General features: G+C 41.1%; 1 protein-coding gene and 2 non-coding genes across 5 annotated transcripts; 1 reads left to right on the plus strand and 2 right to left on the minus strand.

Moving 5' to 3' along the window:
• Positions 1-1,140: 1,140 nt before the first annotated feature.
• On the minus strand, positions 1,141-1,214 carry Trnan-guu (transfer RNA asparagine (anticodon GUU)). The gene has a single exon. It is a non-coding gene; the product is annotated as a tRNA-Asn (tRNA).
• A 2,984-nt stretch (positions 1,215-4,198) lies between these two features.
• Positions 4,199-4,269, minus strand: Trnag-ccc (transfer RNA glycine (anticodon CCC)). The gene has a single exon. It is a non-coding gene; the product is annotated as a tRNA-Gly (tRNA).
• A 10,557-nt stretch (positions 4,270-14,826) lies between these two features.
• Positions 14,827-27,012, plus strand: LOC138827300 (high affinity immunoglobulin gamma Fc receptor I-like). 3 transcript variants are annotated; one of them, XM_070022807.1, is made up of 9 exons: positions 14,827-14,936; positions 17,525-17,581; positions 18,202-18,304; positions 18,916-18,936; positions 19,991-20,248; positions 22,700-22,711; positions 24,095-24,346; positions 25,505-25,780; positions 26,562-27,012. In XM_070022807.1, exons 1-9 carry the CDS (start codon positions 14,865-14,867, stop codon positions 26,753-26,755), a joined length of 1,245 nt encoding a protein of 414 aa, XP_069878908.1. In that variant the 5' UTR covers positions 14,827-14,864; the 3' UTR covers positions 26,756-27,012. The 3 variants fall into 3 exon arrangements, with proteins under 3 accessions (XP_069878908.1, XP_069878909.1, XP_069878910.1); XM_070022808.1 differs by lacking the exon at positions 22,700-22,711; XM_070022809.1 differs by lacking the exon at positions 22,700-22,711 and having other exon boundaries at positions 19,994-20,248.
• Positions 27,013-27,228: the final 216 nt, after the last annotated feature.

Raw genomic sequence — 27,228 nt, forward strand, 5'->3', positions numbered from 1 at the left:
AAAATATCAAACTCTTGGTGGATAGACTCACCTGGCATCTCACACATCCAGATAGTTTTACTAGATGCTATCATCACAGAATTATTGAGATGATGGATAAGATCAATAAGTCCACAAATGACAAATATTTTGTAGTAAACAGAAAATAGAGGCCTCAAGGATTCCAGGATCAAAAGTATGTTAGCCACATTCAGGTCCCTGTTCTGAAAGATGGTGTGGTTGTGTTGTATTTACCCCCTGACTTTCAGAGCATGTCCTCAACCCAAGCTTGGCTCTGAACACCAGAGCAGTGCTCAGCCAGTTGTAGTGTAGCATGCCTGGCATCTGTAATCCTAGCCACCCAGGAGGCTGGGGAGTGAGCATCATGGTTTGAAGCCAGCCCAGGCAGGAAAGTCTCTGAGGCTCTTATCTTCAAATAACCATCAAAATGCCAGCAGTGGAAGTGTGGCTTAAGTAGTCCAGCATTAGCTTTGTGCAAAAAAGGTCCTGAGTTCAAGCCCAAACACGTGTGCAAGCGTGCACACACACACACACACACACACACACACACAAATATCCGACCATGAAAATGACAATCTTGAGTCTACTGATAAAATGTAGCAATTTCTACAACCAAGCAATTTCTTTTTCTCTTTTTGGGTCCGATAGTGGGGCCTGAATTCTGGGCCTGGGCGCTCAAGGTTAGCGCTCCGGCTTTTTTCCTTATGTGGTGCTGAAGAATCAAACCCAGGACCTCATACATGCAAGGCAAGTGCTCTACCACTGAGCCACCTTCCCAGCCCCCAGCTGAGCTATTTCTAAAACCAAGTACACCCTGCAGAGAAAAGACCATTAATATATTTACATTGCCCTGAGGCCACCTGAGAAAAGACATAAGAGCTCATGCTGCCAGAGGCCAAGCTCAGATAAACCTAACTTGCCTTTCAAGGACTTTTCCCCCTAGCAGATTTTCTGGGAGAAAGGGAAGCCAACTAAGGCCAAGCTCAGATAAACCTAACTTGCCTTTCAAGGACTTTTCCCCCTAGCAGATTTTCTGGGAGAAAGGGAAGCCAACTAAGATCACACTGGACGGCAAGTGAAAGATTTTGCCCTACCGGCCACACTTGGAATGTTTTAAAATTAGCCAAGTTGTAAAAGCCCCGTCCCTGGGTGGGCTCGAACCACCAACCTTTCGGTTAACAGCCGAACGCGCTAACCGATTGCGCCACAGAGACACAGCAGCAGGTCGTCTCTCATTCGAATGGGGAGTGAGCTCTCACTGGGCGCCGGCCAGCTTCACTTGCCAACACCTGAGTGAGAAGCTTCTGAAAGGCCTCAGAGCTGACTGCGAGGAATCAAGTCGTTTTCATTTGAAATCAGATTATTTAGGGGCTGCAGAGAGAAACCGAAGGGGCTCCACTGCCTAGGCTGCTCAGAAGGTGCTGGTCCCCCCCCCCTCCGCCAACCCCCCACCATGGGTGGATCCTCAGTTTGTACTTATTGCATGAATACAATTGACAGACTAAATATACAAATGGGCAATGGCCAAACCATGCATAGAAAGAGAATTCTGGTCTGAAGCCTGCTGCCTCTTGCTCAGGAAAACCAACCACTTAGACCATAAACCACTCAGGTCTGTTGCCAGACTTGTAGGAAGTCAATTGATAGCTAATAAAAATTCAGGAAGCTAAGTGACTTCGGTAACAAATGGCTTCAGGAGGCCAGAAGGAAGGAAGGAAGGAAGGAAGGAAGGAAGGAAGGAAGGAAGGAAGGAAGGAAGGAAGGAAGGAAGGAAGGAAGGAAGGAAGGAAGGAAGGAAGGAAGGAGAGGGGAAGGGAAGGGGAGAGGGAAGGGAAGGTGATCCCCCCCCCGCCCCCCCCCCCCGCCTTTTATTCCAGGATAAGAGTGTTCATAACGACAAATATACTAAATGTGATTTTTAAAAATGTTAGCCTAGTCTTGTTCACTGGTTTTTGTGGAAGTCAAAGGCTATTTTGTTTTTGCTTCATTTTGGGTTTTTGTTTCCTTTTGTTTTGTTTTTGGGTGGGAGAGATGGATTTTTTTTTTTTTTTTTAACTGGCCTCACTATTTAGCCAAGGCTGATCTGGAACTATCTTCCCTTGTGGCTGTGATGTTGGCAGAAGTAAATCAGCACCAGTGATAAAGGCAACAGTTCTGAAGAACTAAGACTGGTTGGAGCCAGAGGAGAATTTTGGAAAATAGAATGGCTGTTTATATAATGTAATATTTATTTTATTTGATTAACACCTTCTTTTGACAAGGGCATTAAGGGAAGGAAACTTTTTTAATGGGGCATAAAATTTCTCTATAAATTCTTGTTTCTTTGAGGGAAATAATGAATTTCATAATATAATAAATTGTAATGCAAATAATATCTCACAGTTTATGTCATTTGCAAGTATTCACAAGTATATTTGTGAATAGGAAAAATGTTTTAAAAACTAAGACATTATGTAATGTATTGTAATTTTTATTTAAGAGATTTTCCAACAGAGATTTCCAACAGTTATAGCAAAGCACAGTATTGTTGGCTGAGATTTAAAAGAAAAAAAATCATTATACATAGAAAGTTCAAATGTCCAGGGCTGGGAAGGTGGCTCAGTGGTAGAGCACTTGCCTTGCATGCCTGAGGCCCTGGGTTTGATTCCTCAGCACCACATAAGCAAAAATAAAAAAGCTGGAAGTGGCGCTGTGGCTCAAGTGGTAGAGCGCTAGCCTTGAGCTGAAGAGCTGAGGGACAGTGCTCAGGCCCAGAGTTCAGGCCCCATGACCAGATCCCCCCCCCAAAAAAAATAAGTTCAAATGTCCAAAGAAAAGTCTTTTTTCCCCTATTAGCATATAGTAGTTGTGTATGTGTGTGAGTGTATATGCACACCTGTATGTATGTGCACCTTTACTAGGGCTTAAACTCAGAGCCCCGGCATTGTCTCTTAGCTTTTTGTCCTCAGGGCTGGTGTTCTACTACTTGAAACACAATTTTACCAGGTTAATTAGCATAAGTCTCACAGACTTTCCTACCTGGACTGGCCTCAAACCTGTGATCCTCAGATCTCAGCCTCCTGAGGATGCTAGTCTAATAGGTATGAACCACCTGTGCAGGGTCAGCAAACATTAGTTTTACAAAGGTGACTTTTTTGTTGTCACATTTTCACACATGAGCACAAAGTCTCCCAATTAACCTCCCCCCTCTCTCTTTATTCCCTTTGTTTAAGCAATTTCAACAGTTTTCATCGTTCTATTTTCCTACTCCTAACAAGACACTTTGATCATCCGCATTCATCCCCCGCACCTCGGATACTCACCCTCAAACAGCTTATTTTACAGAAAGAAAAAAAGAATCTTTGAAAGCAAATACATATTACTAAGAGACATTAAGTGTCACTGGTTTGAAATGTGTTTTTAAAAAGGAAATCTTACACGGATGCTGTTCTTAGATTAAAAAAAAAAAAGAATGTTGAAATAAATGAATCACCTTTCTAGCATGACATACCTGTATTGCTCTGAAATTAAAACCTTTTCCAGGAGATCCCTAAGGTGCCAAGAAATTAAAAAAAAGAAAGAAAGAAAGAAAGCCCGTTCCCGAGTTCTGGAGTTTGTCTTCTCTCGTTAGGAATATGATTTTCAAGCCGACACCTGTTGACACACCTTGCCCGTAACACGGACCCGACCCCTTCTTGGAACAGAAAGTGGGCTGGCGAATCAGGCGAAGGTCTTGCTGGCTGCAGATGTTAATGGATGCGGTTCCCGGTAGCCGGGATTCAGACTCGGGGTCCTCTCCACTCCCCAAGCTCTTCAATCTGGCTTCTTCCCGAGGGACCCCGACACCTCCGGGTCCTTCTAGTGTCCCCGCCCCACCCCCTCCCGGGCTGCGGTTCCCGTCCTTTCTAAACGCTCTGCCGGCGGGCATGGCCCAGGGCTCAGCCTAAGGTCCAGCAAGCGAACCAGCAGTCTTAGCGCCCTACGGGGTTCCAGGGATCCGCACGATCAAGTAATATGGTTCTTGGTACCAATAGCCCAAATTGTGGCCATTCACTGTAGACAAGTTGTTCAAGCACTGCAGGACTTCGAATTAAACGTATTCGTGTATGTTTGATCATGCAGCCATTACCCAAAATGTCTCAGCGCAGTAGTTACCCGTACAATACAGTTTTTACAAAGTAGAAGTATAAGGACACACAAAGAATTGAAAAATGAGTCCTGCATTGGCCGGGAATCGAACCCGGGTCTCCCGCGTGGGAGGCGAGAATTCTGCCACTGAACCACCAATGCTCTCTCTTAGCTAACTGTTGGAAAGAGATCTGGAATAACTGAAAACATACCCAAAAGGGAGAAAGGTTTTCATTGGATTGAGTTAGTTTGCGTTTATTTGGTGTGGTTTTTATAGTGTAAGCTAAAAACTGACAGACATCAAAACAAAATGCTGTTCAAGTACCACGACCGCCAAAAACAAAACAAAACAAAATAAAAAACAAACAAAAAACCCCACAAATGCTTTCTGATAAGGTACATGTAACTAGACAAAATACCCGATTTGTCTGATCCACATTTTTTCGGGCTTCATAACAGTTTCTTTTAGAGGAAAAAAAATATATAGGAAAATCACCAGGTCCCTTGAGTAATGATCCTAAATCTTGAATTTTGAACCTCAAACAGCTGCCTTAGTGGTTCTGAGGGGGTCACCTAACCTGTGGGCTCGAGAAGAAAAATTCTAATCCAGGAAAGAAAGAAGGAAGTAGATGAAAAATTTAAATTCGAGGAAGAAGGAAACTTAGGGTCAGGACCAAGACAGAGATAATAAACAAATTTTGGTTGATGATGTTAGTTCATGTGTAGCTGGATGTGTTATGTTTAGTGAAAACAAACAAAAAACAAAACAAAAAAATACCCCCACCTTATCTAAAAAATAACAGAGCATAAAAAGACTGGAGATGTGGCCCAAGCAGTAGAGTTCCTGCCTAGCAAGCATGAAGCCCTGAGTTGTACTTTCAGTTCTGAAATAGACAGAGCTCCAGATTTTCTCTCCTTTGGAACAGTTCCTGTTCTGAGGTCCCAAACCTCCTCTCTTCATGTGCAATTGATTTGAGTCCTTGTGAAGCATGTATCCTATGTCCATAATAAACACATGACTGTTCAATTGATGACTTCTTGTCATAATAGCTATTGAAAAGTTATGTCTTTTTTTGGATGACTCCTTTGGTTTCCCCCAAAAAAGTAAATAAAAGAAATATGCTAAAAGAAACTATATTTTGAGCCTGATGGCTCATACTTGTAATACTATCTATTCAAGAGACTGAGGTCTGAAGAGACCCCAGGTAGAGGCCAGTCAGGACAGAAGAGGTCATTAGACTTTACTCCAGAACAACTACCACTATCAGGGGAGGTGGGTTAGGTGATAGGGAGATAGTCTCACATGGTAGAAGGTCTTGAGTTCAAATCTTCATAGCACTGGAAGAAAAGGCACACTTTAAATTTCTTGGCTTCAGAAAGAGGCAACCTACATTCTGCAAACCCTTTTCTTTTTAGGGGGCAGGGGGGCTTTGGTATTGGTTTGAACTCAGGTTCTTGCACTCTCAATTGGCTTTTCTGTTCAAGCTCGGACCTCCACCTCCAGCTTTTTGCTGGTTAATTGGGAGCTAAGAGGAGCCATGAATAGTAAAACTTTTATGCCCTGGCTGACTTCAAAATGAGATCCTCAGACCTCAGCCTCTTCTTGAGTAGCTAGGATTACAGGTGTAAGCCACCTGGAACACACATTTTTCTCCTTTTTTTTTTTCTTTTTGTTAAACTTGTTTCTTCTTGTTAAATCAGGGCTGGGGATGGTTAAGGGACTTGTGGTTTCCTGTTTATCTTCTCTTTCCTATCAGCAAATCATCCTAGCAATGATTTTTCACCCCAACAGTGACGGTTGTTTCTCTCCTCTCCTCCCCTCCTCTCCCCTCCCCTCCCTCCTCCCCCCCTCCTCTCCTCCGTTTAAAATTTCAGAGGCAGCCTCGAGACAACCCCTCACAGCCACCAGCATCGGCCCTGGGCTTCCACTCTTCAGAGACTCTTCTCTGAGTCTCCGTGGCATAGTGCTTCCCTTGACCTCTAGAGACAACAACTTCCTCCTGAGATGTCAGACTTCAGCTATGTGGGATTCATCACCCAAATAATCAAGTTCTCTTAACCTAGGCCTCATACTACTTTTGTTCCTCAACCCTAAATGGACCATTTCTTCCTACAGTTCTTAGGTTAGTTACCTCATGCCCTTTCCTTTTCTGACCTGTGATGCCTATTTAATTCCTTGTATAATTTTCTCTCTGGTGTACTGATGGGCATCTGCTTTGTTCTCGTTAGGCTATGTTGTTCCCATGGCCACTGACCATCCTCCCCTGAGGCCCCCTCCTGGTTCTCAGGAAAACCTCACCCCTGACCTTAGTGCAGGACGCCAGCAGCATCAGTATTCCCCCACCATAAACCAGAAGCAGAACTGTTTGCACCATCAATTCCCAACAGAACAGATCCAATCATCAACTCCCAACGAGAGAGGACAAAGAAATTCCAAAGGGTCACACTCTAGAATGTATCAAAACCTAAGCCTCCCACATTCCCTGCTCTTTGTTTCTCTGACCCTGCTCAATGTTACGTGGAGTCAGTCCCTCTGCAGCCATGACTAAAGCCTGTCCAGGTCTACTGAGGACTCTGCCTTCTGTCTCTCCTCTCGTCCACTTGCTCTTTCCTAACACTCATAATTCAGTTTCCTAATTTATACTATCTCCCCTCCTTCATATTTCTTTTTTGAATGACACAGTACTACACACCAACTTACCTAGAATGATTGCCTCTAGTCAATCTGTGAAACAACTTTTTTTCCTTTTTTTTTTAATCGTGAAAATACTGTACAGAGGGGTTACAATTACATGGCAAGATAATGAGTACATTTCTTATCAAGCATTGTAGCCTTCTCCTTTGTTTCCCCTTCCCTTCCCATCCTCCCCCGTCCCGCCCCCCCCCACCCAGCCCTCCCCCCCACAACCAAAGTTGTAAAGTTTGTTTTCCACATATGACTTGTATGTCTCATTGTTGCAATGAGTCCACCTGTATCCCTATGTAAACGATTTGTTTTTCCCTTCCCCTCCACAAATTATAACAACATCAAATACAGTGAAAGCAGGGGTTATACTGTGGGGGAGGGACATACAAAGAAACAAAGAAATAATCTTATAAATGTGTTAGAAATGTGAAACAACTTTTAATTGCAAATCATTGTGATTTAGAAGAGCCATGAACAGTAACATTTGTAGATACATACCCAGTGAGGGGAATTGTAGGGTTGCACCATGTATAACTCTCAAATCTGCTGAGCATATATCGTTGCAATATTTTATAAAGCCTTCCTGTGTTTAGCTTTTATGTAGAGAAAGTCTTAAGAATTAAATACATTTAGATCTGTGGTAGGCACTGAATCTTCCCACATGGTCGACAACTAACCCTTCTCTTTCTGCTCTGGCAGATAATAAATCTTCATAGGTACAAATTGAACTCATTTCTCTCATTTTTATTTATTGATTATAGAAATTTAGTTTATTTAATCTATATGTGTTCTATTAGATATCTTGGATTAATTTTTCCCATTAAAATTTAAATAATGAAAATATCTAACCATGTATTTCAATTTAGTGGTAACGTTTTCAAATACAAAATCTTAAGTGAATATTTGTGTATAAGACACATGATTCCAGATACTTTCAAGAGGGATTAATAAGCCTCCTATTTCTGATTTTGAATATGACTAAAAGAAAGAAAATGCTAACCATTTGTGGATTTGTTTATATATTCATTATCAAGCATGTATTGATGGTCTGAGTGATCTTATAAATCAAAATACAAATGAAGCAGGAACAGTGACTTCTTTTCCCCGGAAAATGCTTATGCTTAGAGAATCAAAACATATTATGTATATGACATATATATTAAACAGACTTTTAAAAAGGATTCCTGGTAGGATAGTCTACACTCCATACAAGCAAGAACAGTAACACAGAAAAGGAGCAATTGGAATAGGCTGCAAAAATCAAGAGGTTTTCTGAACAAGATCTTGAAGAAATATGAAAATAATCAAAAGAATTGCACAAGGAAACAAAATCATATGAGAAGATTACCCAACATTACCTCACTCTCATTCTCATCTTCTCCCCCTTAATTTCCCCATTTCTCTTAATTTACAGAAGTGAGTTTTTGGGGTTTTTTGTTTTTGTTTTTGTTTTAATGTTGAGGTTTTATATAACTATTGGGAAATGGGGAGGAAGAAAATGGTTTCTCTTTCAGTTAGAATTCATCCCAGTAGTGATCCTTCATAATTTAATGGAAATAGTGCATTTGACTAGAGAATAGGCACTCAGTCACTAAAATGTAAGCCCAGAACTTAGAAGGCTACAGCAGGAAGATTGTGAAGTTCAATACCAGCCTAGGAAAGGAGGCCCTGACTAAAATGCCATAAACAAACTGAGCAGTGGAATGGGAAAGAATGCGGTTATAAATGCAATTGTAATTTAGGAATCTCTTCAATGGTTAGCATTTAGTTACTTAGGCTGCTGCTAATGAAAAGGGATTCATTCAAGCCTTTGATACATTTGTAGGCACCAACAATAGACACAGTTTATTTGACACAATCTGCTATAATCAGTTATTATTATTATTATTATTATTATTATTATTATTTTTTGTCGGTTGTGGGGCTTGAACTCTGGGCCTGGGCGCTGTCCCTCAGCTCTTCAGCTCAAGGCGAGCGCTCTACCACTTGAACTACAGTGCCACTTCCGGTTTTCTGGTGGTTTATTGGAGATAGGAGTCTCACAGTCTCTCCTGCCCGGGCTGGCTTTGAACCGCGATCCTCAGATCTCAGCCTCCTGAGTAGCTAGGATTACAGGCGTGAGCCACCAGCGCCCGGCAATCAGTTATTATTTTACATTAATTTTGTAGCATCTTCATGGAGTCAAGAGAGGAGAAGCCAGAGGACTCAATCTATAATGGTTTGAGCAGAAAAGCCAGCCAATCTGGAAATTTCGGCCTATAGAAATTGCAGATGTCAGGACAATCTGAGAAACACTAATCTGCCTGAAAGGTTGGGGTCAGAAGACTACAAAAAAATGACAGGAAGTTTTTAAGGAAAAATATTATAGATTCTTACCCAAGGAGTCAAAACCTAAGGAGCAGGGTTATTCATGACTGTTTCTTATATACACTAAAAGCATACTTCTAATTCAAAAAAAAGAAAAAAGAATGACAGGAAGGATAGGACACCAAATCACAACCTTACAGGTAACAGAAAAGAAACCCACCAATCAGAAAGCCATCCTCAAGGACTCCAAATGTCCCTATTTAAGGCCAATCTCCTAACAAGGAAGGTGGGCAAGATGGCAGAAATGGGTTGAAGTGTTGAAGTCTTTCTTGTCTTTCCTGTGGCATGTCTATGTCATGTCCTTTCTATCACCTTTACTTATTAGCACACCCTCCATTAATCTTTCTCTTGCCAGACACAAGGACTGAGGTCATTCAGCTGCCCTAAACTTTCTGGTAACATACTTAGTGCATTGGCTGGAAAGTTAGGGATTAAGCATGTCTTTTTCTGACTTGGGCTCATCAAATGGTTAGGGTAATACTAACTCTAGCTCAAACAGGGTCTTTACTGAGTTCTACCTTAATATCTTAAATAATAGTTAAGAGAAATGTCATCTCCCATTTCTTTTGAATACAAAAAGCCTGTATTTACCCTCTGAAAATTCAGAAGATATACAACACATACTAGTTTACTACTAAGTGCTAGCCACTTAAATAGAAATGTGGTTAGTTTTTTATTTTTATTTTTTCCACATCCCTACTCCAAAGGTTAATTTTCTCCCAAGAAGACCCAGCTTTGATTCAATTTCGTCCTTATTCTCTTCCACATAATATAGTTGCTAATTGCTTGTGAGAAAGATTGAGAGACACACACTTGGGGTTGGTTAGCTATAATTATGATTTTGTCAAGGCTTTAATCATTGTATCTCTGTGCACAAAGTTAGACTTGGAACTACTTTATGTCTTATTTACTCTGTGTGCATATATATGTGTGTGTTTGTACCACTTACTTTTTGACCAAGAGGTTACTCACTTAGTTCCTTTTAGCTTTATCTCATGTGCAAAATTAACATAATAGTAACATATTCTTTTTTTTTTTTTTGTCGGTCATGGGGCTTGAACTCTGGGCCAGGCACGGTCCCTCAGCTCTTCAGCTCAAGTTGAGAGCTCTACCAATTGAGCCACACTGCCACTTCCAGCTTTTTCTGCTTATGTGGTGCAGAGGAATGGAACCCAGGGCCTCATGAATGTGAGGAAAGCACTCTACCACTGAGCCACCTTCCCAGCCCCAATGGTAACATATTCTTAAGAAAGTAAAATGTTGAAATTTTCCAGCTTTTTTTGGATGGATGAATTGACTTTCAGTTCTGATTCTTTGTCTTTCCAGTGAATTTTATTTTCACTTCCTACTTAGAATCAGCTTACTGGCTTCAGAGGAAGAGAAACCAAACTTCGTGACTAGGAACGAGTCAGACTATGTGTGCCAAACTTACTCCTTTTTTTTTTTTTTTTTTTTTTAATTTTTTTTTTTTTTTTATCCGGTTGTGGGGCCTGAACTCTGGGCCTGGGCGCTGTCCCTCAGCTCTTCAGCTCAAGGCTAGCGCTTTACCACTTGAGCCACAGCGCCACTTCTGGCTTTTTTCTTTTTGCTTATGTGGTGCTGAGGAATCGAACCCAGGGCCTCAGGCATGCAAGGCAAGTGCTCTACCACTGAGCCACCTTCCCAGCCCGCCAAACTTACTCTTATACTGGATAAAACGCTAAAATTAAAGTCACTGTACAAAAATTTGTAAGGACTAGGACTTTCTTCGGCCCTTCCCCCAAGTACAATATTTTCATAAAATTATCTATGTACAATAGAGTCTTGCTGAGTCCACCAAGCCACATGTACCCTACCTTTAGGTCTGTAGGCTCAGAGCTTTTCATAGTTTGAGAAAACCTGATGTGACTCCATAAAACAATGATGGTCATACAGTAAAGGTTACTCATTGCTTAGCTTGAGAGATGATAGATAGATGATAGATAGATAGGTAGATAGATAGACAGATAGATAGATAGATTCTTAGGTACAAATCAAGTTCATGTTTAAAATATATATAACAAAACATAATGAAATGAGAATTTTAAGAGTTTTCTCCATAGAAAAAAATCTATAAATCATAATAAATTTTATTTTATTTTATTTTATTTTATTTTATTTGTGAACATACTGTACAGAGGGGTTACAATTACATGGGCAGGATAATGCATACATTTCTTACCAAGCATTGCAGCCTCCTAAATCATAATAAATTTTAAAAGAAAAACATATTATCATCTAAATTTAAAGAGAAAAGGAACCCAATAAAATTTAACATTCATTTAGGAAAATTCATTTAGGAGCTCTAGTAGAAGTAAGCATTTTCCTGAAAAAAAAAAAAATCTATCTAAAAGCTTATATGAGAATAGCCACATAAGGATTAGAAAGATAAAATAAAGCTAAATATGTGCAGATAATATGAATGTCTATAAAGAAACACAAAAGAATCTGTAAATAATATGATAAAGTAAAATACCTGTATGTAAAAAATAAGTTCTTATTAACTTAAATGCATTTTCATTATTTCATTAATAAGCATTTAGAGAATGCAAACTATAAGTTGCCATGAATTAACAAAGACATGTATATATGTACAAATATTATATATATCACTTTATTGTATTTCATAGAATAGTTTTTTGTTTGTTCATTCAGGGTTTTGTTTTGCTTTTTACAAATTGAAGGTTTATGGCAACCCTGCAACAGTAAATCTCTGGTGATATTTTTCTAGTATCCTCATTTTATGTTTCTGTCACATTTTGGTATTTCTTGCAGTATTTGAAACTTCTTCATTATAGCTGTTGTAGCGATTAGCCAGTCATCTATGATCTTTGATCTTTGATGTTACTACTGTCATTGTTTTGGGATCCGTGAGCTGCACACACATAGGCTGTTGTATGTATTCTGACTGTTCTGTTAGCTGGCTATTTCCTCATCTCTTTCCCTCTCTCCAGTGAAAGGAAGATTCACAGGTCTCTGGCTTTAAATCAAAAGCTGGAAATGAGTAAGCTTACTTGTTGGAGGGCTAAACAGGCTTAAACCTAGGCCACCTGAAGCAGTTAGCCAAGCTATAAGTATAAAGGAAAAGTTCTTGAAGGAAATTTAAAGTTCTACTCCAGTAACCACAGAAATGGTGAAAAGTGGAGGTGTGGCTCAAGGGTAGAACACCAGCCTTAGGCAGAAAAAGCCAAACAGAAGCTTCAAGGCCCTGAGTTCAAGTCCCAGTACACTCTCTCTCTCTCTCTCTCTCTCTCTCTCTCTCTCTCTCTCTCTCTCTCTCTCTCTCTCTCTCACACACACACACACACACACACACACACACACAAACGATGAGAAAGCAAAACAACCCTGTTGCTGGTGTAGAGTATTTTAGTGGTCTGGAGAGAATATCAAATGAGCAATGTTTCCTTAAACCAAAGTTTAATCCAGAGCCAGGCCCACTTACTTCAGTTTTATGAGAACTGTGAGAGGTGAGAGAGCTGTAGAAGCAAAGTTTGCGGCCAGCAGAGGTTGGTTTAAGGGGAAAAAAGCCACCACAATCACTTGAAAGAGCAAAAGGAAGTAGCAAACCCTGATACAAAATTTACAGCTGATTATTGTTCATTGTCAATTATCATAGAGATAACAGTAGAACAGATAAGCAACAGATTCCCAACAGAGGTAAACAGATTTACCCAGGATGCCTGCAGGTGCTTTGATAAGCAAGAGGGAAATCAATGTCTATCTTCAAAGTCCACCCAAAGCTACAAAGGACAGGCTATCTGCTCTTAGAGGCTAATGTAGCTGGTGGCTATAAATTGAAGCCAATGTTCATGTTCAATTCTGAAAACCCTACTAAGTCTACTCTGCCTGAACTCTACAAAGGCACCAGTAAGGCCTGCATAACACATCTGTTTATAATGTGATATGCAAATATCACATTATGCAAGGTGATATGCAAATATTGTAACCTGACTGTTGAGATCAGCTCTGAAACAAAGATGTCTTTCAAAATATTTCATCTTCTTGTCAATGCACCTGGTCACTCAAGAGCTTGGCTGGGGATGTGCAATGATATTAATTTTGTCTTTAGGCTAACTAACACATTAGCCCTTCTGTAGTCCATGGGCCAAGGAGTAGTTTTGACTTTCCAGTCTTATTATTTAAGAAATACATTTTGTAAAAGTATATAACTATTCTGTTTAGAGATTCTGCTAATGAATCTGAACAAAGTAAAACTTTCCCGAAAAAGATTCATTATTCTAAATACCATTAATAATACTGGTGCTCTATGGGAGGAAGGCAAAATTTCAGCATGTATGGGAATTTAGAAAAAGGTAATTCCAACCCTTATGAATGATTTTGAGAGGTTCAAGTCTTTAGCGCAAGGAACTGCAAAAACAAGAGTGCTAGAATTAAAAGTAGAACCTGAAGATAAGATTGGTGGGTAGTTGTGGGTACATACAGAGGCTTGAACTCAAGGCCTGGGCCTGGGCTGCTGTTCCTGAGATTTTGCACTCAAATGACACCTCCACTTCTGGCTTTTCCTGGTCAATTTGAGATAGGAGTCTTTAAGGTTTGTCAGCCTGAGCTGGCTCTGAGCTGTAATCCTCAGATTGTAGTCTCTTAAGTAGCTAGGATTACAGGCATTAGCCTCTCGTACCCTGCTTTTTCTTGGTTTTAACAATAATATCTTCTGGCCATTTTTCATTTTTAACACCATTTGTAGGAGCAGTATTTTTTTTAATATACACTTTGAGGAACAATTTGAGGTTGGCTAAACTGTTCATGATTGCAGCTGATGACAATTTTGGTTGTGCCACTGAAATAACTGAATGATCATCTTGTAGTACAGATAAAGCCTTGCTTATATCTTGTTCTTTGGATACAAGATTGGCTTAAATACCCTCCAAAACTTGCCTTATAATAATACCATCTACGGTTGCTTTAAGAACATTCTAAATATCATGTAAATAGATACTTAGGGAGATATGGAACAACTTCTACCACATCTCGAGAATCATTTTCCTGCCATGGGTCACCACCACTAAAAACCACATCTTATGTAGAGATTCCATAAATTTGAACTCATAGTTCACAGTTTCAATGTAGTTTTCAGAAGGTTGTCTTTGAAGGGTTTAGTTATATTTGCCACATTAATAGTGGTGTAGGACTGCCTGGTGATGTCAGAAGAGATAATGGGGAACACTGAGATGTCTTGAGACGTGTTCTTGGCCACCCATTCACAGACATCAAGCTGACAAGTTCTTATTGCTTGTGTGTGAGTTATGGAAACTGTAAGGTATATTAAGTAGGTAGGTTTCATTAGGTAACCGATGAAGAGAAAACCACATGCTATTCAGGCAGGAAAAGAAGTTTATTTACCAAACTGCTGCCCCTGCCATGCCTGGTGGAGAGGCATGACCAAAAGAGAAAACCCACCCCCAGGCCAGGGGAAAGGTAGAGGTGCAGCCTGGTGGGGGAAAGGTGTGGCCACAAAGGATCTGGATGTGACCTCAGGACCCGAGACCCATGTTTGGTCAGATGGAAGGCCAGGGGGGCCCAGGATGTAACCTAGCAGGAGGGGGGAGGAGAAGGGTGTGATCGCTTCCAGCTGTTACCTAGGTAACACAGATACTGGTTGGAAACTTAGCCAAGAGGTGGGGAGGTGTCTGCACTGGGTCTGCACGGCAGCCTTTTGATAATTATGAAAAAGGGTGAAGATTCTCTCTGGCTACTTCCTGCTGGCAAGGGGCATCGAATTAGGGTAAAAGGCAAGGTAGAGATGTGGTCCTCTCCCAGAGAAGGCAGCAGCAGCCCCTTGGTAGTAGTTCTTGAATGAAGTCTGGAAGAAGTCTCTTGAGGCAGGAGGAGCGGGGCAAAAAAAATGCCAGAGAGCAAACAAACGGCAAGAGGAAAGGTTTGGGGAAGAAAATTAAAAATTGGATGACTTGGCTAGAATGGCTAGTTCTTATCTCCTGCATTCAGGCTGCCCTGGAGTTGGTAGAAATGTCCCTAGCTACTTCTGGCATCTGGTGACTAAGTAGGGAAAAGCGTCAGGTAACAAAGGCAAGAATGTAAATTCCTGTCCAGAAGGTAGACAGGTATGGACATTAGATGGGCAGGCTTCTTACTTCTATTGACCTCCCGGCTCTGGTTAGTTTTGAAAGGGCAGGCACAAAGTGGCTGATGTGATATCATCTCCTCTTATTCCTCTCCATGGTCCCTTGTTCCCCAGACTGGCTGAGTCTAGGTGCTCGTTGCTAGGATGGCTCGTCCCAGTTGGTATTCACGGAGGTTTGAATTCAAGGCCTGGGCACTGTCCCTGAGCACTTCTGCTTGAGGCTAGCCCTCTACCACTTGAGTCACAGTACCACTTTCAGTGTTTGGCTGGTTAATTAGAGATAAGAGTCTCGTGAGCCAAGCCTGGCTCTTTGCCGGTTAGTTGGGAGGTGGAGTCTCAGGGACTTTTCCGCCCGGGCTGGTTTTGAACTGTAATCTTTGCCACAAAAATCCTTTATGATTTCCAATTAAAGCACAAGGAGATCAAACAGAAATAAGTAGCGCTTATCTGATCCTTATCAAGGAGCAGATATTCTGCAATGACAAAGCTCAGTAGATGTGATGAGAGGTTTAGCACAGATATAGTATTGCTTTCTGGTGACCCCAAGGGTGCTTAAGTTAACCAAAGTTCACAAGAGGTTCTTCTGGCCTACACTTGTTTCAGTTTCACTAACATAACAACATAGCCAGCCTTTTCCAGGTCAGGCTGGGTAAGATTACAAACCTAATATTACACAAAGAATGCCACACAAGAGTCTTAGTTTTTACAAATCCAAAGCTGCATGTGATGGAGTCAGGCATGAGTCCAGTCTATGGTGGAAGTAGTCAGGATGGTCTAGTCAAGAGTGAGACTGTCTTCCAGATTGGAAGAGATGGACTGGATCTGGACTACGTATAGACTGGCTGGCACTGAACTACGAATTCAAACTGAACAAAATTCAGGAATCTCAGACCATTTAAACCAAGTAACTTGATTACAATGCCAGATAAATTTACACAGACACAGACATACACACATAGGCGTGTGTACACACATTTACACACACTACACACTGTGCACATTAAGTTTTACAGCATGCAAAAATGAATAATGGCCATAGACTCTTGGAATTCCAGCAGTAAGATGACATTATTTTGCCCAATATTTTAGAACCACATGGTCAGTGCTAGAATAGGCAACACCAAACAAAAAAGGCAAAACTCAAACCCCAGTTTTTTTTTGACAACAATGTTTACTCATCTTTGCTAACAAAGCACATCAGATGATCCGGTTTCAGTTTCCAGGGCCTGTGAAAAGAGGTAGCAACTTGTTAGCAAAGCACATTAGAATAAATGGGTGGAGGAGTAGAAAGCTTGGTGGAAGGGTAAGGGTCAGAGGAAGCCAAACCCTTAACCCACCATGTGGCCAAGATGGCGAACCCAAGATGGCGAATTTCTGAAAAAGTCATGATGGTAACTGTGGGATCATGGTTTTGCTCATTTCCTGCATCAGAGTCGCAGCCACCATCTTTTTCCTGTGCTTCCAGGAGCCTTTTCATCCTCTCCCTAACTGTTCTTCCCATTTCTTCTTTTTAGCTGCATCCTGGTAATGCTGTCCAATCTGTGGGCAGGCCATCTCCTGACACCCTGCCTTCATAATCAGCTGCTTCTGTGACACCTTCTGCAGTATAGACTTTGTCTTCATCATATGAATATGAATTTGTTTCTATGACAGTATTTTTAATTTGCAACCTTATTATGTTTTGGGTTCACCTGGGGTCATCTACCATTATTCTTTCCCAGTGTTTCCCCCAGCACCTACCTACTTCTCTGCATTAACTCATTCAACTCTTAGATTTCATTGAGCTCTTAAATTATTCTTTTGAATTCTTTAGGCTTTTATCCACTTTGACATCTTTTGAATCTTCACTATGGATTATGCACTTTATCAGGTGACCTACTAATTCGTTGATTTGGTTGTTGCTATTTGTTTTTTGTTGTTGTTGTTGTTCTTTGTATTGATACTTGTGTATCCACAGTAGCTTCTTTGGTTGTGATTTGTGAGTTTTGGTACTACACATATGGTATTGGAGACAGGATCCAATGTCTCTGGCAAGTGTTGTAAGAATGAGGACAATGGTGTATTCAGCAGCATAAATAGGATATATTCCTCTGTACTTCCTACTACTATGGCAGTGGAGCCTCCCCATCTGGAGTAGGGATCTCCACAGGCAATGTTGATAGTAACTGTGTAACTGAAATAGATGTTCATGCTGATTTTTACCAAAAATGGAAGATTGATCCTTCCTGTATCCCCCTATCTAGAGGTGCAAAGGCTGGCTTGCATTGGAAGTATTTCCCTCATACACAGCCCAGAGGCAGGTGAGTCTTCTGCATTCCGATGACTAAACATTAGCTAACTCTTGCATTCAGTATAAAAGTGGAAAATTCCTAGGTTCCCATGGCTCATGTCTATAATCCTAGCTACTTAGAAGGCTGAGATGTGAGGATCCCAATTCAAAGCCAGCCAGAGCAGGAAAATCTATAAGACTCTTTTAACTCCGATTGATCACCAGAAAGCTGGAAGTGGAGCTGTGGCTCAAGTGGTAGTATGCTAGCTTTGAGCCAAAAAACTCAGGGACAGCACTCAAGCCCTTAGTTCAAGGCCCAGGACTGTGATCCACATACCAATAAATAAATAAATAAATAAATAAATAAATAAATAATAAAATTTTAAAAAGTGGAATTTTGCCATAGTCCTGCCCTGCCAAACAAAAATGGTAGAAGAATGTAATCAGAATAGAATGCCATGAAAAGTTTAGCCCTTCCCTTGGATTCAGAAAGTTCTTAACCCCCAAACTAAATGGTTGGCCACATATGTAGGGTTATGACAACAGAGAAAGCATGCTTTGAGAATTAGGGATGTATTTTCCAGAAAAGGAACATGGTGAAAATGGTCAGAAATGGCAATTTCCTTCCTCTTTTCTAATTTTGGCTCTGAGAGCCCCCAGCAGAAACTCTTCAATGTCTTGCCCATGACAGATGCCATTGTTGCTATCAGAGTGGACAGAACAATGTGGCTCCTGACGGTTCTGCTCCTGTGCGGTAAGTTGGCTTCAGAGCGGGTGACTACAAGGGCGTAGGTTCCGACTATGAGAGTCAAGGTTATTTGTCTCTTTTAAATATGATAGGCTAGAATTCACGAGTATGGAGACAACTCTGTTGTATCTGTGATCTGATGGCATACTGGGGCTGATTTAATAAAAAGATGGAAAAGGGTCCCTGAAGTAGCACTAAGTCTGGAAGCTTCATACCAAAATAAAGACTCAATACTAGGCACTGGTGGCTCATAGCCATAACTTTAGCTTCTCAAGAGGCTGAGATCTGAGGTTCACAATTCAAAGCCAGCTTGGGCAGAAAAGTGCATGAGATTTTTTTAAATCTCCAATTAACCACTAAAAAGCCAAAAGTGGAACTGTGGTTCAAGCTGTGATATCAGTACATAATTAATTAACCAATTGATTAAAATAATAAAGCCTCAGCAATAATAACCATCAGGTCCGTTGGTATTTGATTTTGAGAGAAATAAAAAACCAAAACAACACGGACTCTCAGGAGATCTAAGCCAGCACTTCAATCCACATTAATTCTATCTTCCCAGTGACCCTTTCCTTGTCATCTCCCGTTAGCTGACTTTGTTCTCTGGTCTCTTACAGTTCCAGTCTATGGACAAGTGGGTAAGTGACTTCTAACCCAACTTCTCCTCTTATGCTGCATTCCTGCTTCCCAAAGAAGGGTCTCATTAACCTAAAGATGCAAGTGTAGGGAGAAGACAGACAGGAGATAGATTTATATGTAAAACCTCCCATATCTTAAGTGGGATTTTAGTAAGATAAAATGTTGATAGTGGGCTTGAACTCAGGGCTTGAGCTCCTAATTTAATCTTTTTGCTCAAGGCTCACACTCTACCACTTGAGTCACAGCTCCACTTCTAGTCTTTTGCTGATTTATTGGAGCTCAGACCTTTCTGCCCAGGCTAGCTTTGAATGAGATCCTCAAATCTCAGCCTCTGGAGTAGCGAGGATTATATATAGGTATGAGCTACCAGCACCTATCTGTAAAACTTTGGTATTAAAACTTTCCTCCTAAAGATTCTAAATGAGCTTTGGCTACTGAACCAAATGGCTTAGTATATATATATATATATATAGTATATATAAAAGAGAGCAGGCAAAGGCTAGAATCACAGACACACAGAAGCCGCTTGGTCAAGTTTTCTAGCATGCTCCAAATTAGTCCCCTTTACAAGAAAGCTAAGTCGGTGTGCTTTCCTCAGTCAGAGAGAGCCAGGCAGGTTTTGAAGGTTTGAAAGGGCGGCATTAAAGCCTCCATTTCCAGTGCTGAGGCCAATAAAGTTCACAATTTACCCACAGACTCAGTCTAGCACAGCAGCAACCACAGACAAGGACTTCAGTCTGTTTGCCCTCATTGAAAGTCCTGCTTTGGACAGATGGGTATTTCCTAAATCCCCAAGGCTCACGTTATAAGGTAAGGGCCTGGATAGAACTCTCTACAGCAGGGTCTGGACACAAAGAAAGGCTGCCTGCCTGCCACAGCCTGATCTCAAACTAGTCTAAGGAGGCAGTTTATCCTGTGCTAGCCACAAGTCCTTCCAGGCACATACAGCCCATCCTTTGACTCTACTTGGGTTGTTTGACTCTACTTGGGTTGTTTTTTTGTTTTGTTTTGTTTTGCCTTTGTACGTGTTTGTGTTTTTGTTTTACCCCCAAGCAGAACCCACAAAGGCAGTGATCACCTTGCAGCCTCCATGGGTCAGTGTGTTCCAAGAGGAAAGTGTTACCTTACACTGTAAAGGGTCCCATCTGCCTGGGAACAGCGCCACCCAGTGGTTTCTCAATGGCACAGCCATTCAGACCTCGAGTCCCACATACAGCATCACTGAGGCCAGGCCCAATGACAGTGGAGAATATAGGTGTCAGACATCTCTCTCAAGACTAAGTGACCCTGTGCAGTTAGAAGTTCACAAAGGTAAGTATGGCATAGAGCAGAAAGGCTGAAGTCACAGAGCCTTCCTCTATGTGGATGCTATCTGTGTGTGTGTGTGTGTGTGTGTGTGTGTGTGTGTGTTAGATGTCTGATCATAGAATTCCTAGGTCTCAAAGTTTGTATATATTCAATTTTAGTAAATATTGCTGATCAGGTTTTCAAAGTAGTTTGAACCAATTTATACTTCCATAGAATATGAGAGTTTGGGATCTTCCCCATCTTAGTAGTATTTTCTACATTTTTTTTGTTTTTACCATTTTAGTAGCTGATGGTCTTAATTTGTATTTTCATGGTGGTTTAACAGTATTGACCAATTTTCATATGTTAATGAACTATTTGGATATCCTGTCAATATCTAGGTCATTTTTACCATTTTTTAAAATGTGTCTCTTGTTTTCTAATTAGCTTATGGGAACTCTTTATTTTGGATATAGGTTCTTTGTCAAGTGTTGCAAATATCTTCTAACACTGGGTTGTTTTTCACAACCATATTTCTTTTTTTTTCAGTCATGAGTCTTGAACTTGGCCTGGGCGCTGAGCTCTTCAGCTCTTCAGCTCAAGGCTAGTGCTCTACCACTTGAGCCACAGCGCCACTTCTGAATTTTTCTGCTTATGTGGTTCTGAGGAATTGAACCCAGGGCCTCATGCGAGGCAAGCACTCTACCACGGAGCCACCTTCCCAACATACAATGATATTTCTTTCAGTGAAAGAAATGACTTAATTTGATTATAGTACAATACACCAAGGTTTTTGGTTAGTGTTCTTTACAGCCTATTTAAAAATTATATTGTCATAATTACTCAACAGAAAAATTCATCACAGATACATTGGCATTCCAAATTGTGGATGCTAAGACCAAGAAAATATACTTGGTTAATGTAGGAATTGTTAGTGTTCCAATCATGATGCTTAGAATGAATGGCCTCTTCCTACTCCAATGTCATGAAGATGTAGAAATGGTTTTGAATAGTAAATTAGCAAGATATATATGCAAAAATTTCATCCCATACATTTTTATATAAAATACTCATCATTCAAGGCTTTTTTTTTGGGGGGGGGGAATGTGTGTGTGTGTTTGCGCGCACGAGCACGCGCACTAGGAATCAGGGCTTGGAAGCTGTTCTTTTTTGTTTTTTTCCTGTTTTATCCAGTTTTTTTAACTCAAAGCATTCTATCAATTGAGCCACACCTCCACTTCTGGCTTATTACTGATTTATTAGAGATAACTCTTGTGGACTTTTCTACCCAGGAGAGATTTGAACTGTGATCCTCAGATCTCTGTTGCCTAAGGAACTAGGATTACTAGGATTATAGGTTTAAGCCACCAACACCTGACTAAGATTTTTTTTTAATTCCATCATAGTTTTATTGCATCATCATCATCATCATCATCATCATTGCCAGTCCTAGGGCTTAAACTCTAGGCCTGAACTTCATTTGCTCAAGGCTTGAACCCTACCACTTGAGCCACAGGACTACTTACAGCTTTTTCTGAGTAGTATATTGGAGATAAGTCTCACAGACTTTCTTGCCTGGGCTGGCTTCAAACTGCAATCCTAAGATCTCAGCCTTCTGAGTAACTAGGAGTACAGCCATGAGACACAAGTGCCTGGCTTCTTTCTTTCTTTCTTTCTTTCTTTTTTGGTCGGTCCTGGGGCTTGAACTCTGGGCTTGGGTGCTGTCCCTCAGCTCTTCAGCGCAAGGCAAGCACTCTACCGCTTGAGCCACAACACCACTTCCAGTTTTCTAGTGGTTTATTGGAGATAAGAGTCTCACGGACTTTCCTGCCCAGGCTGGCTTTGAACCATGATCCTCTCAGCCTCCTCTGTAGCTAGGATTACAGGCATGAGCCACTGGCACCTGGCTTCTTTCTTTCTTTTCTTTCTTTCTTTCTTTCTTTCTTTCTTTCTTTCTTTCTTTCTTTCTTTCTTTCTTTCTTTCTTTCTTTCTTGCCATTTATGGGGCTTCAACTCAGGGTGCCTGGACACTGTTTATGAGCTTCTTTGGATCAAGGCTAGTGCTCTACCACTTGAACCACAGCACTACTTCAGGCTTTTTTCTTTTCTGTTTATGTGGTACTGAAGAATCAAACCCAGGGCTTCATGCATGCTAGGCAAGCTGTCTATCACTGAGCCACATTCCCAGCCTTCCTTTTCCTTTTTGTTGTTGTTACTCATGAAAAAAATCGAAAAGCCTTTGGGAAGTAGCTTCTTGTGACTGATTTTTGTGGGATATGATGGTCACCTCTAATTTTAAATATGATACCAATTCTCAGCATTTGTTGAAAATTGCTTTGTGGTTAGACTAATATATGATCAGATTTTATAACCATACATATATGTTTGGAAAGTATCTAAATTTTCTCTTTCAGAGCATGCCTCAAGATTAAGTTGATTAACCATGGCATTTAATTTTGTGTGTGTTTTTGACAGTATCTGATGGAGGTATCGTAAAATCTCCCACTATGTTTTGGATCTATAACACAAAGATGCCTGTGTATATGCGTGGACAGTGCCGTCCTGGAGCACTTCTTGGTTGGGGACAGGAATAGAGACAAGAAGAGTCTTGGGTGCAATAGAATCACTATGGCAGTACCCAAGACTACAAAAATAATGCTGCATACAGCACTGGAACACCTGCCTTCTAATCTTAGATAAGTTCTGAAGGGCGAAATCCCTTACCATCTTCTTCTCATCCCCTCCCCCCAAACTTTCATCTTGATTTAGATAATCCAACAGTCCCTGTCCCTGGGGAAGGAAAAAGTAAAGGCCACATTTGGGATGATGTCCAGGGATTTACAAAGAAGGGCAGGCCCATTTGACTTGGAGATTATGTTTTCCTGTGCTATCCCTGACTTCCCATGTGTGAATATTTCTATCAACTTGACAGGGTGTACATGTCTACATGTTCGTCATTCTGTGTCTCTAGCTTAGGGTGTGTGCTCCTATTAACAATTTGTTATAGCAAATTATTATCAATTACAAACTTAGCTACAAACTTAAAGCTACAGGCACTTATGTCCCAGTTTCCAGGGGTCAGATGCAGCTGTGCAGCTTAGCTGGCTGCAACTGCTTCTTCCAAGCTCATAAGATTATTAGTAGAGTGCAGTTCCTTGCGGTGATAGGACTGACGATCCTGCTCTCTTGCTTGCTGTCAGCTGTCACCTAATGGTCTCTGCCATGTAGATTCATCAGCTTTTTCACATACGGCAGCTTACTGCTTCAAGGTCAGCTGGGAGAGCTCATCCAGTCTGCTGTGGAAGAGTCTTCCATAATAAAACACAAGAGTGGCCTTTGTCATATCCTGTAGGTCAGAAGCGAATCACAGACTCTAGCTACACTGAAAGGGCTTTTACAAGTATGAGACTCATTGTGGCCATCTTAGAATTTTGTCTATGACATAGAATGAACTGTGTTTGTCCCACCCAATTGCTGAGATCTGAAAGAGAAGACAACAAGGGGTCATAGACATAACTACAGGTCAACATTTTTTTTTCTTTCTACCAAAACTAGATATTAGATTGGGGGGTGGGGATGGAGGGAGGATGGGATGGGAAGGGGAAACAAAGGAGGAGGCTACAATGCTTGATAAGAAATGTACTCATTATCTTGCTCATGTAATTGTAACCCCTCTGTACAGTATTTTCACAATTAAAAATTATTTAAAAAAAACACTAGATATTAGAGGCATGGAAACAAGGCCTCAGATAAAGGAGCATTTTGAATGTGGAATGCTGCCAGAAGAAAAGATAAAATGCTCAGGGCTAAGCTTCGGTTTCCTCCTTCTTCCTCAAAGCTAAGTAAACATTTCAAGTCCATCCTTTCCAGACTGGCTGCTGCTCCAGCCCACTGCCAGAGTCTTGACTGAAGGGCAGAATCTGACCTTGAGATGCCACGGCTGGAAGGACAAGTGGGTGTACAATGTGCTTTTCTACCAGAATGGCAAAACCTTTAAGTTTTCTCCTCGAGATTCTGAATTCACAATTCTGAAAACCAATGTGAACCACAGCGGCAACTATCATTGTTCCGGCAAGGGAAGACAGCGCTTCGAATCAGCCGGAACGTCTATCACTGTAAACGGTATTGTGTCTCAATAGTTAAGAGAGCCATCATCATCTTAAGGACCAAAAAAGGCATTCAAAATATCTCAAGCCCTAAATGTATGAGTGAAGCAGCTGACTATAGGCTGGGTAGGACCAGAGGTCACTGGGGTCAATGGGCTCCAGCCCGGTGCCCTCCCCACTATACCAAATGGCATGCCCATAATTGTAGAAGCTGTTGCCAAAAATCAAAGTTAGCTGAGTGCTGGTAGTTCATTCTTGTGATTCTAGCTACTTAGGGGGCTGAGACCTGAGGATTGTGGCTTGAAGCCAACCCAGGCAAGAAAGTCAGTGAGACTCTTATCTCCAATAAATGAGCATAAAAAAAGAGCCAGCAGTAGTGGTTCAAGTGGTAGAGCGCTAGCCTTGAACAAAAGAAGCTCAGGGATAGCACCTAGGTCCTGAGTTCGAATCTCAGGACTGGCACCAAAAAAAATCAGAGCATTATCTCTAATAATAATATTTATTTCATCAGTTTTATTTTACTGACAAAGATCAGAAACTCACTCAGTGTAGTCAGGAGAGTGATTAGGAAATAATCCAATCAGATTTCATTAAAGTTCCATAAAAATAGAAAGCAGCTAACCACTAAGAATTGGTTCTGCATACTTTTCATTTCCTTTTCTCTCTCAGGGACAATGTGGCCTCACTGGTCTTACTTCTAAGCATTTAAAACTAAGCAGTGTCCTGTGTTCCCGTGTGAATATGACTCTGATTTGATGCTTTTCCTCTTAGTATGCACAATTCCAACTTTTTTCTTTAAAAAAAAAAAAGTGTTTTCCTGTGGGAAATAAATTATTGTCCTGGATTTTCTCTTGAACCAGGGACACAAGTAATGAGTCACTGAACTGGCAAGTGTGTAAGGGAGTGTGTATGAATACCATGAATACCATGGCCCTTCAGGGAAGTGTGCACAGGTCAAGGTCTTCTTCTCAACAAGCTGCAAGCAAGATGGCAACCATAGTTCTGTCTATTTGAAAACCCTGAGAGTACCTCTCTATTGCCAGTGGGAACAAATATACCAAATGGAAGTATTCGCTTAGGGCAGGTTTCCTAAGTGGGAAGAGGGTATGGCTGTTGGGGAAAGACAGCTGACACTGAAGCCGGCAGCTCTAACATTTCTCAACTATCTCTTTAGAACTGTTTCCAGCTCCAGTGCTCACAGCATCCTTGTCATCCCCCCTCCTAGAGGGGCATCTGGTCAACCTGAGCTGTGAAACGCAGTTGCAGCCTGGGCTGCAGCTTTATTTCTCCTTCTACCTGGGCAACAAGACCCTGCAGGATAGGAACATATCCTCTGAGTACCAGATACTGACTGCTAGAAGAGAAGATTCTGGGTTCTACTGGTGTGAGGCTGCCACAAAAGATGGAAGTATCATTAAGCGCAGCCCTGAGCTGGAGCTTCAAGTGCTTGGTGAGTGAAAATGAGGGAGAGAGACTGGCTCAGGAGAAGGGGGTCTTGCTTGGGGCTGGGCTGGGGTCGAGGGTTTCAGGATTTCAGGGCCTAGCTAGGAAGAGGAAATCTCTCTAGGAAAAAGCCCTGGATTTAGAAATGCACTGTTCTCACTAGCTTTATCAAACTTCTCTCATCGTTGACCTTTTTTTTTTTTTTAATTTCATCTCATCCTTCTTTTTTCTTCTTATTCATCTTCTATTCTCACTCCTCCCAATCTTACTCCCTTCTCTCCTCCCCTTTTCCCTCTCTCTTACAGTCTCATCAACAATATGTTGAGTTCCTCCTGCTGACTGCCATGGGTCTAGAACTATAAAGACACCAGGGTGTAGCTTTTGATCCAACGGGCACAAATGGCGGACTTAGGAGAGTGACTTTAAGGACTGCACATAATTTCCTGCCCATGTGTTGATATCTAATTGTGAGCTCCTTCTGGGGGAAAAACTGTTTAGGAAAATAAATTTAATCTTCAAGATCATTTAAGCGGTCAATAGCATAGAGAGAGCAGTATCTCTGACACTAAGGACTAAGTCCGCTGACAGGACCCTAGCAGTTAAATCTCTTCCAGGAAGAGTTCACTATGTATCCCAGCTGGTGTTCCCGATAGTTCCATTTGTGTGCTGAACTTCCCAGTGTCTCTTCTAGGAACAGGCACACTAGGCCTCCCTCAAAACATAACTTACCTCTAAATAGTATCTAAATAGTATCTCTTCTATTTGTCTTTTTTTTTTCCCTGTTTCAGGACACCAGTCACCAATTCCTGTCTGGTTTCACATCCTTTTCTATCCGTCACTGGGAATCATGTTTTTGGTGGACACTGTTCTCTGCGTGAAAACACAGAAAGAACTGCAAAGAAAGAAAGAATGGGATTTAGACGTCTTTCTGGCTTTTGATGATGGAAAGAAAGTAACTTCTTACCTCCAAGAGGATCGATGATCAGAAGAGGAGGTGAAATGCTAAGAAAAAGGGAAAAGCCATAGGCCAAGAAGCCCAGAGAATAGCAGTCCTAGCTTAGTGGGTAGCCACAGATCTGGCCAGCCCCTACCCCTTCCTCTCTGTGGGCACTGTAGAATACAAACATTCAGAAGTTGACTGATACTAAAACTGTGGGTCCCATGGCATATAACTTCTTTTTTCCACATTCATATAATTTTTTATTACAATATATTGCTACAATTCAGTTTTGCTGTTAATTACTGTTACCAATTCTTTACTGTGTATAATTTATTCATTAAACTTTGTTACACATATATACATATAGGGAAAAAAAGAGTATATATAGGGTTTAATACTGTCAGTTTCTGTCATTCACCAAGGGACCTTGAAATGCAGATAAGGGAAAATTACTGCATTTAATTATTCTGGTTTTGTAGGCAGGGAGACTGATACCAGGGAAAGTTAAGTTACTT

Source organism: Dipodomys merriami, unplaced genomic scaffold, assembly GCF_024711535.1.
Source record: "Dipodomys merriami isolate MVZ:Mamm:240054 unplaced genomic scaffold, mDipMer1.0.p SCAF_153, whole genome shotgun sequence".
Classification (NCBI taxonomy): domain Eukaryota; kingdom Metazoa; phylum Chordata; class Mammalia; order Rodentia; family Heteromyidae; genus Dipodomys; species Dipodomys merriami.